Genomic DNA, 16,031 nt, shown 5'->3' with positions numbered 1-16,031 from the left:
CTCCTCTCCCCACCCCTTTCACCTCCCCACCCCCGTCTTATCTTCATCTCTGCTCTTGCCACCTCTCGTATTCTCTTTGTCTTTGTGAGATTACGCCTTTTTATTCCTTGGCTTTCTTTTTTGTGAGTTTGGGGTAGGGAACACATGCAGGTGTGTGTTCAATCCTCATGCGCACTTGAGGTAGTGTTAATGGGTGTCTCGAATGGATTAGGGGGACCAGAGGGACGTGTATGGGGACAGGGGAGCAAACACACATGAAGCCAAGAAGTCCAAGCTGTCTTGTCCCCTCACAGAAACCTCATGCATGGGACCCCTGCCAATGACTCATGCTACAGGTGCCTGGGGCTGAAGCGAGGAAAGGCCAGCGGCCGCCAAGCCCCCACTCCCCTGACCGTGGAGGTGCAGACCGCGTGGAGCCGCCAAAACTGCGCTCAGCTCCTGCCCCGCACCTCCTGAGAGTCAAGGAGCAGTGCGAGCAGCGGGTGAGGTGCTGGACATTGGGTGCTCCGATAGGGGGTCACCAGAGTGGGGTGCAGATGATCCACTGAGTACAGAAAGAAAATACTAGAACTTCTATGTATATGTGTTTTCATTTAAAAATTTGGAAGAGATCCCATGGACAAGGACAGCCACCTCACTGGGTCAGCTTGTCAGGCAAGTCATTCTGTCACAGGTTTGCTGAGAGCAGTGAGGGCCACAAAACAGAGCACGTGCTCCATGTTGCAGCTGACCCGGGCTGGCCCGGTGGCCCCACAGATCAGAGGATGTGGTTTTACCAAGCGAAGCCTCACAAAATGTCCTCGAGCCCATGGGGTGGAGCTGGTCCAACAATGCGGCCCAAAGGGGGCTGAGGCTTTCTCCTCTGCTGTGAGCTGTCAGCCAGATACCGCCCACCGCCGCCCGGATCTCACCGCAGGCCAAGCGTGCCAGTTTATCAAGAACGCTCTCTCAAACGTGAGTTTACATTCACTTTGTGAAAAGGTGAATTCTGTCCTAATATATAATGATAGTATATAGCCTTTGGATCAGGCAAGCAATAAAACCTGGTTCATTTGATCTTCATTCTTTGAACAGCTCTCTTTGTGTGTTTGTGTTCTGATGACACTGTTAGTGTGTAATATATGTCTACAACGTTTGCGCATACATATGTCGGCTGTGAGTTCACTTTGGTTACGAGAGGGGCATGTGATCAGCTTGAAGAACACAGCTGGATGGACAGCCTGCTGACCACAGGAAAAGCCTTCCACTTTCCTGCGGCCTCTTCCTCCTGTGGGGTACCAGTGCCTGTAGCATCTTCCACGCCACTGGGTTCTATGCCTCTCAGTTTGGCTTGGAATTGGCTGTCTCTTGAAGGAGTGGCACTCAATCAGCTTTCTGCATCGTGCAGACAGGTAAAGCAAAGTCAGCCAGGGCAGCAGGAAAGGGTGTGGCTGCCACACGCAGACAACTCGGTGACCCAACACCACCTTCCCTGTACCCAGGCCGCCCTGAGCCCACTGCAGCATCTTCCCAGACATGTCCCCGCAGACTAATCCTTCATCAAAACTCAAGACACCTGAGCACGCTCTTCCTCTTTCAAAGGCCACAGCTGAGCCTGGAAACAGATGACAATCTTTGCAAAGATGGCTGAGCAAAACCCAGCCTCCAAGAAGCTTACGTTTAGTGGGCACCGTCCTCAAAACAATGCATCTAGCAGTCACTATGCTCCTCAGGGGAGGGGATAAGGAGGAGAAAGCCACGGAGAAGGGGTGACAGAGGCAGCTCCAGGAGAGGTGGCCGGCAGAGTTAGGGAGGGGACCCATGCTGAGCAGGAGCACTCCCTGAGGGTGCTCTCTCTTCCACTGCCCCACCCCTCCCAGCCTCCATCTCCCCCCATGATGGGGCGGTTGGGACCTCGGCACCCCAGTCCCCGGCAGGGTGAGCCTTCCTCTCCTGTGGAGAGGCCCGAGGGACGGCTTTGGGACTGGACAACCAGAGGGCACAAAGGAGAGAAAAACACAGAAACCCATCAGTGAACGGATTCCAGGTTTCACAGGTGGAGAAATGAAAAGAGAGAAACATCAAGAGGAGCCAGGCGGATGCCCTGCCCAGCTGTTCCTGCTGGGGAAGAGCCCAGCTCCGGCATCTGGACTTCACAGCTCCTGAAGGCCGGCCGCCACTGCCGTAGGCCGTGAGCCTGCTGCGGCTCCGGCAACAGGACATGCAATGCAGACTCTCCGCACAAAGCACCCGGCTGGGCGTCCTCCTGGCTCCAGGGGCAGGAACCTTGGCCAGCCTTGCTCTCAGAGCCCCCACCGCCCAGAAGCTTCTTAGGGAAGCAGCAGCAGGCCACATTCACCTTCCTCTCAACTCAGGGCAAACCTGACCGTGAGGGACCCTGATGACCGATGCGGGGCAGCCAGGCGGTGCAGATGGAGCCAAGGTTCCGGGCATCTACTACCTGAGAGGTGTGAACAGGGAGGCCTTGGAGACGCAGGACCTGGCCAGCTGGCCAAGCAGGGGCACGGGCCGGCCCCCTTCCGTTTCCTTCCCAGTAACTGCCGTCCCACTGGAGACTCCCCCCACCCACCCCCCGCTGGGGTGGTGGAGGAGCAGTGTGACATGAGCCTTTACTTGGACCAGCTGCTCGCAGCCCTGAGAGCACCGTGTCTAGGAGGCCTTTGGTCAGAGAGGCAGGGCAAGAGGACAGATGCAAGGCCTGCTGGCCTCCTATGAGCGAGTGACCCCCACTGTAAGACGGGCACACACCCACAGTGCCGACCTCAGAGAGGTGCTGAGGGAGGCCATGTGTCAACATGCCCTAACGAGCTCAGGCACGGCCTGGATGGCTGCAGTGCTGTGGTGTCTGCTGTTGCACAAATAGAAGTGAACTGTGACCTGGAGTTGGCGACGTGGCCCCGGCTGCTGTGCGTCACTGGGCAAGTTCCTTAACCTTTCTGAGTCTCTGTAAATGTTTCAGGGTTGTGGGAGGATTAGAGTGAGGTAGTATATTTAGAGTTTAGTACAGTGCTGGTCACCTAGAAGTCACTCAGCAGCAGCCTTGGGCCTGGGCTGAACTGGGCCGGGGTCATCTTGGCTTTGTGTGACCCAAAGGCCTCCTGTCCTTCCAGGGGCTTGCCATGTGACAGAACCGGGCAAATGTGACCAGACAGGGCTGCCCTCACCCTCGTCTGTGTTGAACCCCAGCTCTTTTGTTCCCTTGAGGACTCCCACTCAATGAACGCACTTACACCAACAGCTGGAGGCGGGCCTCCTCAAAGGCCAGCAAGCAGAAACGGGTGTGTAGAACATGCGCTCAGAGCAGGCCTGCTCAGCCTGGTGACCTCAGTGCCCAACTAGCAGTTTGTGGCGGTGCTGTCCCGGGCCCCATAGGGTGTGCAGCAGCGTCCCTGGCCTCTATGCACTAGATGCAATTCCAGGAGCAGCCCCGCACACCTCGTTGTGACAACACCCATACTGGAGCCTTCCCATTTTAGGACTACGCTGTGGGATCACCTAAGTCCCTTCCAGTGAGAAACCTGTCCCACCCCATCCAGATACAGCATTGGCCACGACCATGAAAAGCCTTCTTCCTTAGACCATAAGAGGTGACTGGGAATTCAGCCTCAGGGATTGCTAGATGCCTGCCGTTCTTTCCAAGGGATGCCCGAGGCCTCTCTCCTCCAGACTTGCTCCATAAAGATGAGGGTTGGATCCAAGACACTATCGATGCATCCTGATTTCAGGGGTGTTGAGCTGTGCAAGTGTATATTCGGCAATCAGTTAAACGTGGCATTACTTCCCTCTTCTTGGTGCTTCTCTCTAGTCTCTAGGGGACCAACTTCATCTCAGGACACATCAGGGATGCAGCTGCTCATAACAGCAAGCTCGCAGTCTGGGGTCAACCAGCATACGCTACTCGCTTGGTCCCCTTGCATCATTTTATGCTGGTGTCAAAGCTCTCTCCTCAGAAAAGAAAAATCATGATCGTTCAAGACCACCAAGAGCACCAGGATTTCTTCGCACAGCATGTCAAGGAAGGAGTAATGGGCGGAACAAATAGCACCGGCCCAGGAACTCAGGGCTGGAAAGAAGACAGGAATAAGCAAATAGAACTCTAACTTTCCTAGACGAGAACACAGCTAGCCTGGTGCTGCAGCGTGGGCCGGTATGCTTCCCTTAAGGCTACGATAATTATGAATGAAGAGGAAATCTTCTTTTGCCATCTATTCCTGATGATAAAAAGCTTGGAAAGTCACCTTAACATGTATGACAAGATGGTGTATGAATTTGATTCAGTGTTTGTCATGAGGTTTGGTCTCGGGACCCTCCTCATCAATAGTGTTGCAGCAGAAGGTTGAAAGAGGTAGAAAAGTGTGTATTGGACCAGTTTGACCAATAAGAATTATGTTCACGATGCATTCACTGTTCAATTCCCGCCAAAGATTTCTGTTATTTGAGAAGATTATGACTGGAAAAACAGAAAGGAAGGTGAATCAGAAAATAAAGGAAGAACTGAGGATTCATATATTTATCCGTTCATCCAGAATGATTTCCTGAGAGCCCACCAAGTTCCCAGCTGCGCTGGAGCCAAGAGGGCCGAGACGGAAACAGAGACTGACCTCGAGTCAGAGCTCTGCTGGGAAACAGGGATAAAGACAAGCAACCTAGACTCTGCGGAGGGCAGAGGACCAGGGATGGGTGGGCCAGGGCAGCCACAGTGGGGGACCTTCAACTTCCAGCCTGTTCAGAAATCACATTCTGGGGGGACGCATCCGGTTAATGCCACTTGTGTTGTGGCCAGAGCCCATCCCCAATCGCAGGGCCTGCTGAATGTGGGTGAGAAACTGGCGTGTGGAGTCACCGTGAATCCACACCATTACCAGGAAAGTGACTCATGGGATGGTTCTTAGTTATGGGTTGTAAAACATGTTCCATCATGGGCCACACATCGCAGCTTTGAAGTTGAAACTTCCTCCCTCTCCTTAGACCACAGCGGGGGCAAAGGGAGGAGGCAGGAGCAGCCAGGGTGTAGCTCTTCCTGTCGGATTCTGGCCTCATTTTCAGATCTGAGGCTCCGCGGAGGTTTTGGGGGGCAGCAGTGTGCGAGGACAAAGGTCATTCTGCTAAGGGAACCCCCTTCCCAACCAACACTCCCTTGCCTGCTTCCCTCGCCTGGAGCAGCTGGCAGTCCCCGAGAAGTCTTAACGCAGCTCGTCGTCTCTAAACCAGAACCCAGTGTGGAAACTAAAAAACAAACCCTTACTTTGTGTTGGTTTTTATCCCTCTCCTTAAACAGTTATTTGAAGGGTAACAGGAGACGTTCTGGAGAGCAGTGAAATGGGACTGGCGCAGTGGACTGGGCCATATGCTCCTGCTTATCCTGGTCATAAATTATCTTCTCGTGATGTTGAAAGCCATGTTGAAATTAGGTCATTTTAAAAGAATTTATTAAAAGGTATTGACAATGCAAGGCCATGAGTAAGTAGATGATTCTTTGAGAGATTTAGAGTGGATTTGTTTAATTCTGGTAGCAGGTCTTTGTGACCATGTGCTCGCACAGGTGATTCTGTTCCCTTCTCTCGGCCAGGCCAGCTCCTGGGCAAGTTGGTGACGTTACACCTTTGCGTCCATCTGAGAGAGGAGAAACCAGAATCCTGTCCTGGGCTGCGTGCGAAAGGACGGGGTTCCTCACCTCATGCTCATTTCTCAAGGTGAAGACTCCGCAGGAAGGCTCTGCGCATGGATTCCACAGACCCAGCCTCCCAGACAGGCAGCGGTGACTGTGGGACTCTGGCCTCGGCGCTCTCAATGCTGTTCAGTCTTCACTTAGGTAAACACCAAGAAGAGCGCCGGCGTCAGCACCTCTGGTCCCGAGTCTAGAATCCTACACGTGAAGTCTTCATCCAGCACCACCCCCCGAAGGAGACCACACGAGCCCCTCCTGCTAAAACTTACAAGTCCGTTTTATACTTCAAGTTTTCTCTTTCTAATTTCCATCTTCTGGATATTAAAAAAAGTGTTTTTTTGCAACCTGTTGGGCTGAAAATGGGTCCCCCTGAGGAATAGTGATTCCAGAGCAGAATTTGCGGGAGGTCAGACGCCTCATTCACTCACCGAACCACCTGGGCCGCCCACGTCCTCCTCGTTCTGCAGGAAAACACTTCTTCCATCACCTTCGCTTCCTCCTTGTGAGCTTCCACAATATTTATTTCATGGGGTTACTTTTTTATGGTGATAAAACATTATCCCACGATTGAAAGCCTGAGCTCCAATTATGAAAATTGCCAAGGGGACTATCAAAAGGAGAACATCGTGCCCTCGCCTTTCCGTGAAAATGTCAGGCACCTGTGTCACTCTCCAACCTCGAAGGTGCATGCATGCACTCCACAGGCACAGGGTGGGGGCGGGTGTCCCCCATGGACACGGGGACGCGCCTGTGAGGGCAGGCATGGCCACGTGCCATGCCAGCACGCGCAGACACCAGCACACCCCCGGAGATGCGCAGGCCCCTCCCGGGCCTGTTTCTCTGCCCTTTCTTCATCTCCAATTATAAAGCAGCGCCAGGTTTTCTCGTCAGCCATTGCCATGTCTCCAAATGGCTTTTCAGTGTCAGGCCTATCAGGAAATTAACTCATCATGCAGTGACAGCTGCTAATTTTTCCCCTTACATGTCAGATGGATCGCCCGCTGAAGCTAACAATGAATCACCAGTCCCTGATTAGAAGGTGCTTCCGAAACGCATAACTGCCATCTGAGCTAACTTTCTTCTTCATGTAAAATGATATCACCCTGGAGGAGTAGAAAACGAATTGTATTCTTCAACAAGATGGAGCAGGAGGAGGCTGCCTAAGTGAGCTGTGTGCTCTGAAATAATGGGCTAATATTAAACGGTAAAATAAGGAGAAACTCACAGCTCTTTTTTTAGTTTGCTGAATGAATGACTTTCTTGTTCCCTAATTCTCTTCCTAGAACCAACTCTGGGTCACAGTGCTAAGCTGGTTCTTCAGTTCTTTCCTTATGCCATTATTTTATCTCTATATTCAGGAAAACAAAAGGTTTCATAGGATGAGAAATACAAATGTTGAAAGTGGTTGCAGAATTTCCTGGATGCTGCGCTGCTGGGCAGTGGGGCTCTTACTTAGAGGGAGTGGGGGGTCGGAGCTGTGGAGTTTGGCACGAGTGTGGCCAGGCCTGGGCCGCCGTGGGGTTTCCACCGTGATGTATTAGTTGATTGAACAAAAGTCCACTGAGACTCCTCACCATCTGTCTCCTAGGACTTTGGGTCCACATTTCTGGATTGAGCTGATAAATGATAGTGCAACTTCTGGCGCCACACTGACACAATCTTAGCACATTGTCTTGGTTCTTCAAAGCAAACCAAGTAGCAAAAGGATGTTCCTCGTACCTGTCTAATGACGCTGGTTTGCCGTGTTTCGTGGTTTGGTGGGAGATGTTTGGGCGTCGTCCCTCCTCCGCTCCAACTGCTCAGCGAGGCTCCAGCATCCCAGTGGGATGCCGGCTTGAGTCACCATGTTCCACGGAAGTGACGTTACGGGGCCAAAACTTCCTTTGTATGGAAACTGCTCTCGGTAACTCTCCACCATGCATGGTGAGCACACCCAGCTTCTGCGATGGAAGTGGAAATCTAAACTCTTTCCACATGCTGACTTGGGCAGTCCGGTCCTCCTTGCATCATGCCAGATTCCTGGAGCCTCAATCATTTAACTGGCTGTACCTTAATACTGAGGTGGTCTTTCTGGATTACAGTCTCAAGTACATATTTCGTTTGCTTTATTTTTTACTTCTTTCAAGTTCTATTGTATTCTCTGGCGAAAACCTCAAGGAAGCTGTGAGCTTGCGCGTGCCTTCTGTACAGCGAATCCATGCTGCAGGAATGTGCCCTGATCACAAAACCAGCCACGCCTCATTATTCTGAGGCACACGTTTGTGTGTGTGCTTCTTCAACTCCCTCACATCCCGATAGTTACGTAATGAGAGAGAAAAGAGAGGTAACATTAACCTAACTCCCTGGGTAATTACAGGATACAATAGCTTAGTGGGTCCTTTGCAATCCTTCTGAGCCTCAAAACACCTTCTGTACAATGTTTTTATGCAAAGGGCTGCTCTTTTCATTGTGCATACATGTGATTGCTGGTCTGACACTGCAGGCTACACTGGTTTTATGAAGGATTAAATGCCACCTGAGACATATTTATCCTAAATAAATCACAAACGGTAAACTGCAGCACGTCAGTGTCAACACCCTGGGCTGCAGCAGAAAGGTTAGCCAGACAGGACTAAGCACAGCCAGGAATTAGCATCCGAGCCGAGGACCGCGGGCTACAGCCAGCGGGGGAACGAACAAGGAGAGATATTTCCACGGAAAAACATCCCCCTCCTTTTTTAAAAATGTGTATGAGAAGCTCGGAGGGGGCTTCACTTTGTAAAGGTCACCTTTATCCTGATGACAAACGGGAGTTAATCCTGTCACTGTTTGCTGAAGACAGTGTTTAGGAAGAAATGAATTACTCTGCCATTTTTAAGAAACACGAGCAAGTCATACTCAGCTAATTACGAATCTCAGTGTCAAACTTCAGGTTGTACGTTCTATTTTTTTGGAGGGTCAGCTGTATCAAGGGAGGTGGCCCTAGGACTCAGAGCAATGAGGATGAGGCGAGGAGCAGGGCGGCCGGCTCACCTTCTCTGGCAGCCTCACCTCCATGCGGTCCTCTCTGGAAGGACTGTGAACAGTACTTCTATTTAAACCCAAAAGGTACCATTTTCTCTTCCTTTTCTGTCTGTCTGTTCTTCAGAATTTTTTGATACTAACCACGGTGGAATATGTTATTGTCACCAGAATCTGCCTGGGCCATGTGCCAAACATTCAGAAAACAGCACCAGGCTGCAGACGTCTGTGGGAAACCAGGACACACACTCACGTGGGCAGAGGGGGAGCACCCCGGTCAGGCAGGAGCACTAGTTCTCTTCAGGCTCTACAGATGCCCATGGGCCGGCTGCTATAAATACAATGCCATCATTGTCTTTTAATGTTATAATTTTATTTCAAAGAAAAAAGAAACAGAACAAAAACCACCTTTGCATTTGGGGAGGGGATTATTTTACAAGTTTGGAGAAGGAAGAAGAGCAATCGCATCGGAAACGAGTCGTTGGAACATGACCTTGCATTCCGCAGCTGCAGCGAGCCCACAGCTGGACACACGCGAGGCCGGGCAGCGCCAGCGCTGCAGGCGCAGCTCCATTATTAATGTTTAATGTCAGCTCTTTCACACCGACAGAAGCCACAAATAAACCCTGCAAAAATGATACCAATACGAACATTCATTATAAAAAGCAAAATATTGATATGAACAGTATTTTCCAGAGTGCACATTTTATATATAGACTTTATTGTACGAAACTAAGTCAAAATTGGAAGCATCAGGCGGTCTTAATCAAGGTACATTCTAACTGAATATAAACGTCAAGGCTTTTCTTAACCATAGGGTGAAGGAGGTTTCTTTAAGCAGAATGCAACCAGAGCAATGAACATACCTACAATCTCTGCAGAGAGGGAAACGATACAGGAAATGAACGAACAGGCTTCCTTTGGTCTGGGGACACTGTGGAATACTTGTAGCTGCATTTTTAACCAAACATATAATACAATGTTGAAACGGCGACACGGGGCCTGTAAGAGCAGACATGTCTCAAGCCACAAGACACCTGTCCTTCTCTTCCCCCAGGGCACAAATCTTTTGCTAAGGGAAATGGGAAAACAGTTGTAGGGGGAAAAACCCAGGAAAACACTTAGCTTCTCCCCAGCACAGTGGACAGAACGGAGGGAAGATGCGGTTAACAAAAGAACCGAACAGTACACAGATGTGGTCTGCACAGGCTCTCCCTCTGGAGCCCCGGCCGCCTGGGCCTTCTTGGCCATGCTCAGCAGCGGTCCCCTGGCCCACTGGCCACGGTGCCTCGTGTGCGCTCCCAGCAGTGGCTGTGGGCCTGGCCTCGAGGTGCGGCTCTCCTCTGGAGCATGACGTCACTGCCTCGAAGGCTTTGCAAACGTTCAGGGAACGCTGTACCCATGCGAGCTGGGTCTTTCCACCTCCGCCTGTGCCAAGCGTAAACACCCATGCTTTAGGCTTCTTGGAGTTCGTTACTCTCTCTTTGGCTCTGAATTACTGTCGCTGCTGGGGAGCCATCTTGGGTGTAAATGACCATACTCGTCAACTGTTCGGTTCCATTAGGGACCATGGCCTCCGCGCTGAGCGCAGCCCCGGCCTGCAGGATCTCCTGAGAGTCTGCCGTCTCTATCACAGTGTGGGAGTACATGCCCGTCTCATCTTGCACCCCCGGGGGCAGTTCTGTCACAATATAATGAGTCGCACCCTCAGGAAAGTTGCTGCTGGACTCCTGGACCATAGCCTGGACTAGCTCCTCAGTCACGATGATCTGTGAGATCTCCCCGTCCGATTCAGCCAGATCCACGTGCTGGCCGTGGGCCTCGGCCTCCTGCATGATGATCTGAGAGCCTTCTCTGGCCAGCATGTGGACGGTGCCCTCTTCATTCACAATGACCTGTGTGACGCCTTCCTTCATGAGCTGGCCAGCTGCGGCCGAGTCACAGACAGCAAACTGGAGTACCCCCTGCACCACCTTCTTGAAGGCCACCTGGGCCCGCTCCTGCGAGGCGATGACGGCCGAGGGACGCACCACCTGGGTCAGCACCTCCACGGGCTCCATGGCAGTGGGGCTCTCCTGAATGTCCTGGAACATGTGGATCTCGGGAGCTTCGGGTGGGGCGGCAGCATGGGACACCTCCTGACTGGGCAGCTGGACCAGCACGTCCTTGTGGCCAGATCTGACTTTCTCTTCGGGCCCAGCCCTACCTTCTGCCCCTCCCAACTCAGTGACTGCACACAGCAGGGCATCCAGGGCAGAGGCCGCGTCTGGCGGGGGGACGCTGGCCTCTGCGAGATCTAAGATCTCCTGCTTGGTCACCTGCTGTATCATGGCACCACCTGGGCTCAGGGGTTCGTCCACACCGTGGCCTTCCATTGAGCCCCCCACGACCACCACCTGGGTGGCCCCGTCGGCCAACTGCTCTGGCAGGACCGTCCCGGGCGCCACCCCGCCCACGTGTGCCCCGCTCTGACTCGCGGCAATGACCTGCCCGTCTTCCGTGATGTGCACCACCCTGGCCACCTGTCCGGCCAGCGCCAGCGTCTGCAGCGTGGCCGCGGCTGTCTCCTCCACGGAGGCGTCGAGGGCGAAGTCCCCGTCGTAGCCCTGGATGATGATGACCTGCTGCACCTGCTCGGGCGCCGCCGGCCGCCGCCCACCCCGGAGGGGCCGCTCTTTGACGGGGGACTCCTCCGCCAGCGCGGCCGCGGTGAAGGGGCTGTCCGTCTCCACGAAGGTGGCGCCTTGGCCCTTCAGACGGCATTCGTAGGACTTGGAAACAATGCCTATGGGAGACAGGGACCAGTTAGAGCCTAGAAATATGACTTTCAGGCTTAAAAGTACGACCATTTTTCAACAGAAACATTACTGTGAACCCCACTCAGAAGGGGAAGCACTCCCGGCGCCGGGGCTCTGGCAGGTGTGCTACTGGTGCAAGGGCGAAGACGCTGTGACGCTAGCGGGCACGTTTCCCTACTCCTGGTTTGTCCAGTACAACTCTATCAGCCACTGTTTGCTCTTGCAGTTCCCAGGGAGGAATACGGTCAACCCCCCCCATGACTGTCATTTCTAACAAGACAGTCAGCCACTGGTGGCAGTGAAGGTAAGTAAATAGTCAGTAGCATCTTCCGGCTCAAACGAAACTTTTTTCAATGTCCAAATATTACAGAGGGTAGCTTTGTTTACTCAACCAAGAGAATGAAAGCCTTGCATGTTAAATTTAAAGCTATGCCGTCGATAAGAAGAGCTGCAAGAGTTTAATGCAACAGGTACTTATTGAGCATCTACTGCGTGTCAGGCTCCAGACTTAGGTGAAAAGGCAGCTTGCCTGCCAGGTGTAGTCCCCCATCGGTCACTGTGTGCCAGGCCCTGGCACAGAGTCTGGATGCAGGGTCTTGGCCGCTTGGGGACTCAGGAGGGAAGCATAACAGGTCAGAGCTGAGGGGCAGCTCTGAGAGCGCACGGTCTTATTCTGCGTTGTGGATATATGTCAAGTGTCTGGCACGCAGCAAACATTCAACAAAGATGTGTTTGTTGAGTGACTTAAAGATTATGTAAGGTGACAAGTACCACAGCAGAGAGGTAAACACATTCAGGCTGCAGGAAAGAATATTCAGGAAAGATGAATCAAAGCAACAACTTTCCCAGCCTGCCCGAGGGACAGGACCACCCAAGCAATCACCCTGGGCTGGGAGGGGAAGGGCTTGCGGCAGACGCAGCAGGAGCCCCAGCAGAGGGGAGGAGGCTGGGGCACCGCGGCATGGGGCAAGGGGTGGGGGCACCCTGCCGTCAGGGGATTAGCGCCTTGGCTCAGACTCCATCACCGGCACTCAGGCATCCAGGCAAAGGCTGCGGAGAGAAGGGCCTGGCATGTGTTTAGGCAGGAAGGTAAAACGAACGCATCTATCTTACAACTGTAACAGTGGGTACAACATTTATTTTGTAAATGCTAGCCCCAAATTCCTCTTAGTGAAAGCACTGTGATTGTTTCAGAAAATACTGAGATAAGCCCATGGGACATGGGCACGTGTGAAAGTAAAGAGACAAGAAGAGCCGGGAAAGGAGGAGGAGCAGGGACAGGAGTGGGCAGTGAAGTGCTGGGGGGCGGGAAGGGTGGGACCCTCCAGAGCCACTGCAGGCTGCTTGCCAAGCTGTCCACCCACTGGTCCCAGGTCCCATCTGAAGGCAACTGTCCCTCACAGCCTGCAGTCTGTACTCTGGACACGGCCCAGGAAGGCAGAGGAATCCTGAAAGGCCCGCGGCTGCTACAGGACAGAGTTCCCAGCCCATCTTACACGCGCCAGGGGCCAGAGAGTTGAGCTGTCCTCGCGCTACTCAGAGAAGGCTCTGAAGGCAGAACCCAGGATGGGAGGGGAGGAGGCCAGAGAGCCTGAGCGCAGGGGCGGGCAGGACGGGAGGCGGGGCGAGGCGGGGCCTGGCCAGGGGCACAGGGCGAGTGCACACACCCACCTCCCCCAGCGTCACCTGCAACACAGGCCAGTGCGTGTGTTTAACAACCTGACAGTAAAATATGACTGAAAATCACAATCTTTATTTTCATAAAAAAGAGACTGACTCTTTGTTAAACAGAGTTCCTGTTTTCTTCTTTAAATCTCAAATTTTCTATCAGTTTTCTTATTGCCTCCTTCCCTCCTAAGTAAGAGAATGATCTATACATAACTATAGTAAGCATTTCCATATTTCAATGGCAACCACATTTTTGAGATATTTCACTTTATTCTCTTTAATATAGGTCATTTTTTAAAAATGCATACTTTATTCTTACCAAAGGAAAGAAAAGGACTAAGAATTGTTTGATTATTTATTGCTAGTATCCCTTAAAAATAAGACCACGATTTTGCTTACCATGTTGGTGCTGTTCTGTCAGAAGGCCTTTCTTTCAATACAGTCTGCTCTAAGCACAGACCCCAGACAGGGCCCACCCTCCAGTGGGCACAGTATCCCATGCAGGATCCACAGAAGCTGTTGGATCATATTTACCAGGAGGACACGTCCAGACTCATACCCAGACTGTAGGCGATGGTCCTGGATTTGGAATCACGGTAAGTTATAGAAAGGCAAACTCTGGCCTATTTCACATACAATGCTGTGAAGTTGTGATGTCCTGCATTCACTTGTCCAACAGCTGGAATCACAGGAAGTCACACTATTGCACCCTCCTTAACTTTTGAGGCCAGAGAGAGCCTCCACTTGGAAGGGGTAAGGGAGCAGGAGAGCCTCACGAGTGGCACTTGCTGGAGAGTGTGTGGCACTAACTGGAGCAGAGCTCACTGCAGACCGAGGCTGCAGGATCGATCTTCTGTACAGCAAGTTCTTTCAGCCTCTGAGGCTCTGATTTCCAGAGAGAAAGTAAAATGTATAAGTAGTCTATTTTTTTAAACAAAGATTAGGACCAGTTAACATTTATTCTTTCTCAGAGAACTCTCTATAGCGTGAATCTTAGAAAGATTATGGAATCATAAACTCTTAGGTCAAGAAAAGACCTGTGGGGTCAACCAGGACGATCTCCAGTAGAAGAACCTTCTGTTTACACATTCAGTGCCTTCTGAATATTATGACCAGGGAATGCTGCTTGGGCTGGGCAGATAGCCATGGGTGAACCTTGCCTACCATGCCCCCACCAACCAGGCAGACATAAACCATCACACCTTAAAGGTCAATTAACCTTCCCAGAGGCGGGTCCAAAATGTCGATGATTCTGGCTTAGGGAATTACCTAGCGATAATGTACCTGTCTTCCCTCCTGTTTACTGAGAACAACTGGGGACCACTAAAGCAGGCTCCCAGCCAGCACCTCGACAGGCCTCCATTAGCAAGCACTTCCTGAACACCTACTGCGGGACGCTTGGCAGGAGATGTCGTAGGACAGCTACCCGCAGGGCTCTGCAGACTTCCCAAAGGTTATGTGAGCACATGGAGAGTTTTCAGGGAATTAATCTAGGGCATTTAAACTGACCTTCCCAGGGCTATGGCTGCTGAAGAGAGCTTCTTCCCGTCCTCCCCCTTCGCCCTTCTCCTGCCTTACAGAAGGAAAACACACCCTCAGGAGGATTAAAGTTCAGAAGGTAAGCATGAGATCAGGTTAAACCACACAGATCCTAGTAAGAAAGGGCTGAATCGCTGTCTACATGCTTCAACCTAATCTCATGGTTTCTTCTGAACTTTAATCCTCCCTGCATTCTTTCTCTTCGAAGAGGTCAGAACTGGGCTCAGAAGGCCTGATGAAGGCGAGACTCCACAGACTGATGTTCACACCTCCACGCACACCTGAATTTAAGCTGGGCGGGTGTTGCCATTCCTGGGCAGCTCGCCAACCACTAGGACCCAGAGACCTTTGTGTACTGTACTTGCCAAGGTCCTCCTCTGGTATGCCTGCAATTACTCTCCTCCCTCTTCCTTTCTACCGTGTTTGTAACATTCTCCTCCCCTCATTACACCCTAGACTTGATTTGTTTGTTTCTGTCCATTCTCTAATTTCAAGGTCATTTTCAGTTTAATTTAGAGTTTGGGGAAAAAAAGAAAAAAGAAACATAGATACAAAAATAAAGAAAGAAGCCTTCAAATCACCCTCTCCTCCCCCCCAATTAATTACAGAAGAGGACATGGTGCCTTTACATTAAAAACAGGAGAAACTACCGTGGTTGGGAGAGAACAAAAATCCTGTTCTTCAGTCAGCTCTGAAAGAAGCCCTATGCGCTCGAGTCCAAGCAATTCCCTTTGGTCTGTGACGGGCTGGAGGACTACCCTCTGAATCCCTTGCAGCATTGATAATTATGCTATTCTGAACTACTTACTGAGTGTATTTGAATCTGGAGGTGGGTTAAGCCACTTCCAGATCATTAAAGTAAACTACATGGGTAAATATTGCTGTCACTACGTGGTGTGATGAAGCTTAACAACACCAACATCGTACCCTCTGCTCAGCGCAAGCCCAGCTATTCCATCACAGTTCATAAATGCGAGTGCAGGTCCATCTTTTGATTCAGCAATTTAATAACTTCGAGTGCTGTCAGTACTGCTTTGAAAAATAGCACCTATAAAATGTAACAGCCTCAATCAGATTGAAAAAGATTCACCCACTGAAGATTCTTCCATTCCGACCATAATGAATTAATGTTGAGCTGTGTAGAAGTTCAAGTGTCATTTAAACTAATGTGAATCTCTACTGTAACTTTAAATTCTAACCGGGCTATGACCAAGAATTTACTGGGTACATCAACTTCAATTTTTGAGATCTTCCTAGTAAATATGAACTGTAAGGCTCACCAATGCAAATGGCCAAATGCATACGGTATTTGTTAAACAGGAACTTTGTACAGGTCTTCTCCTGAACTGCTCAGTCAC

General features: G+C 51.3%; 1 protein-coding gene across 2 annotated transcripts in view; it reads right to left on the bottom strand.

Moving 5' to 3' along the window:
• Window positions 1–9,019: 9,019 nt before the first annotated feature.
• ZNF407 (zinc finger protein 407) overlaps window positions 9,020–16,031 on the bottom strand; it is a 448,774-nt gene continuing 441,762 nt past the window's right edge. The window contains exons 9-10 of one of the 2 annotated variants that reach the window (XR_002810021.2): window positions 9,535–11,453; window positions 9,020–9,294 (exon numbers count right to left, since the gene is read on the bottom strand). Coding sequence is in view for 1 of the 2 variants with exons in the window: in XM_023647991.2 (XP_023503759.2) it covers window positions 10,123–11,453 (1,331 nt within the window). In the remaining variant the exon portion in view is untranslated. Of the gene's footprint in view, window positions 11,454–16,031 lie in introns of both variants that reach the window. The other variant, XM_023647991.2, reaches the window with a different exon arrangement.

This window comes from Equus caballus, chromosome 8 (assembly GCF_041296265.1).
Source record: "Equus caballus isolate H_3958 breed thoroughbred chromosome 8, TB-T2T, whole genome shotgun sequence".
In the NCBI taxonomy this organism is placed as follows: domain Eukaryota; kingdom Metazoa; phylum Chordata; class Mammalia; order Perissodactyla; family Equidae; genus Equus; species Equus caballus.
The sequence above is the reverse complement of the archived record's forward strand: the minus strand, read 5'-3'. Positions and strand labels throughout refer to the sequence as shown.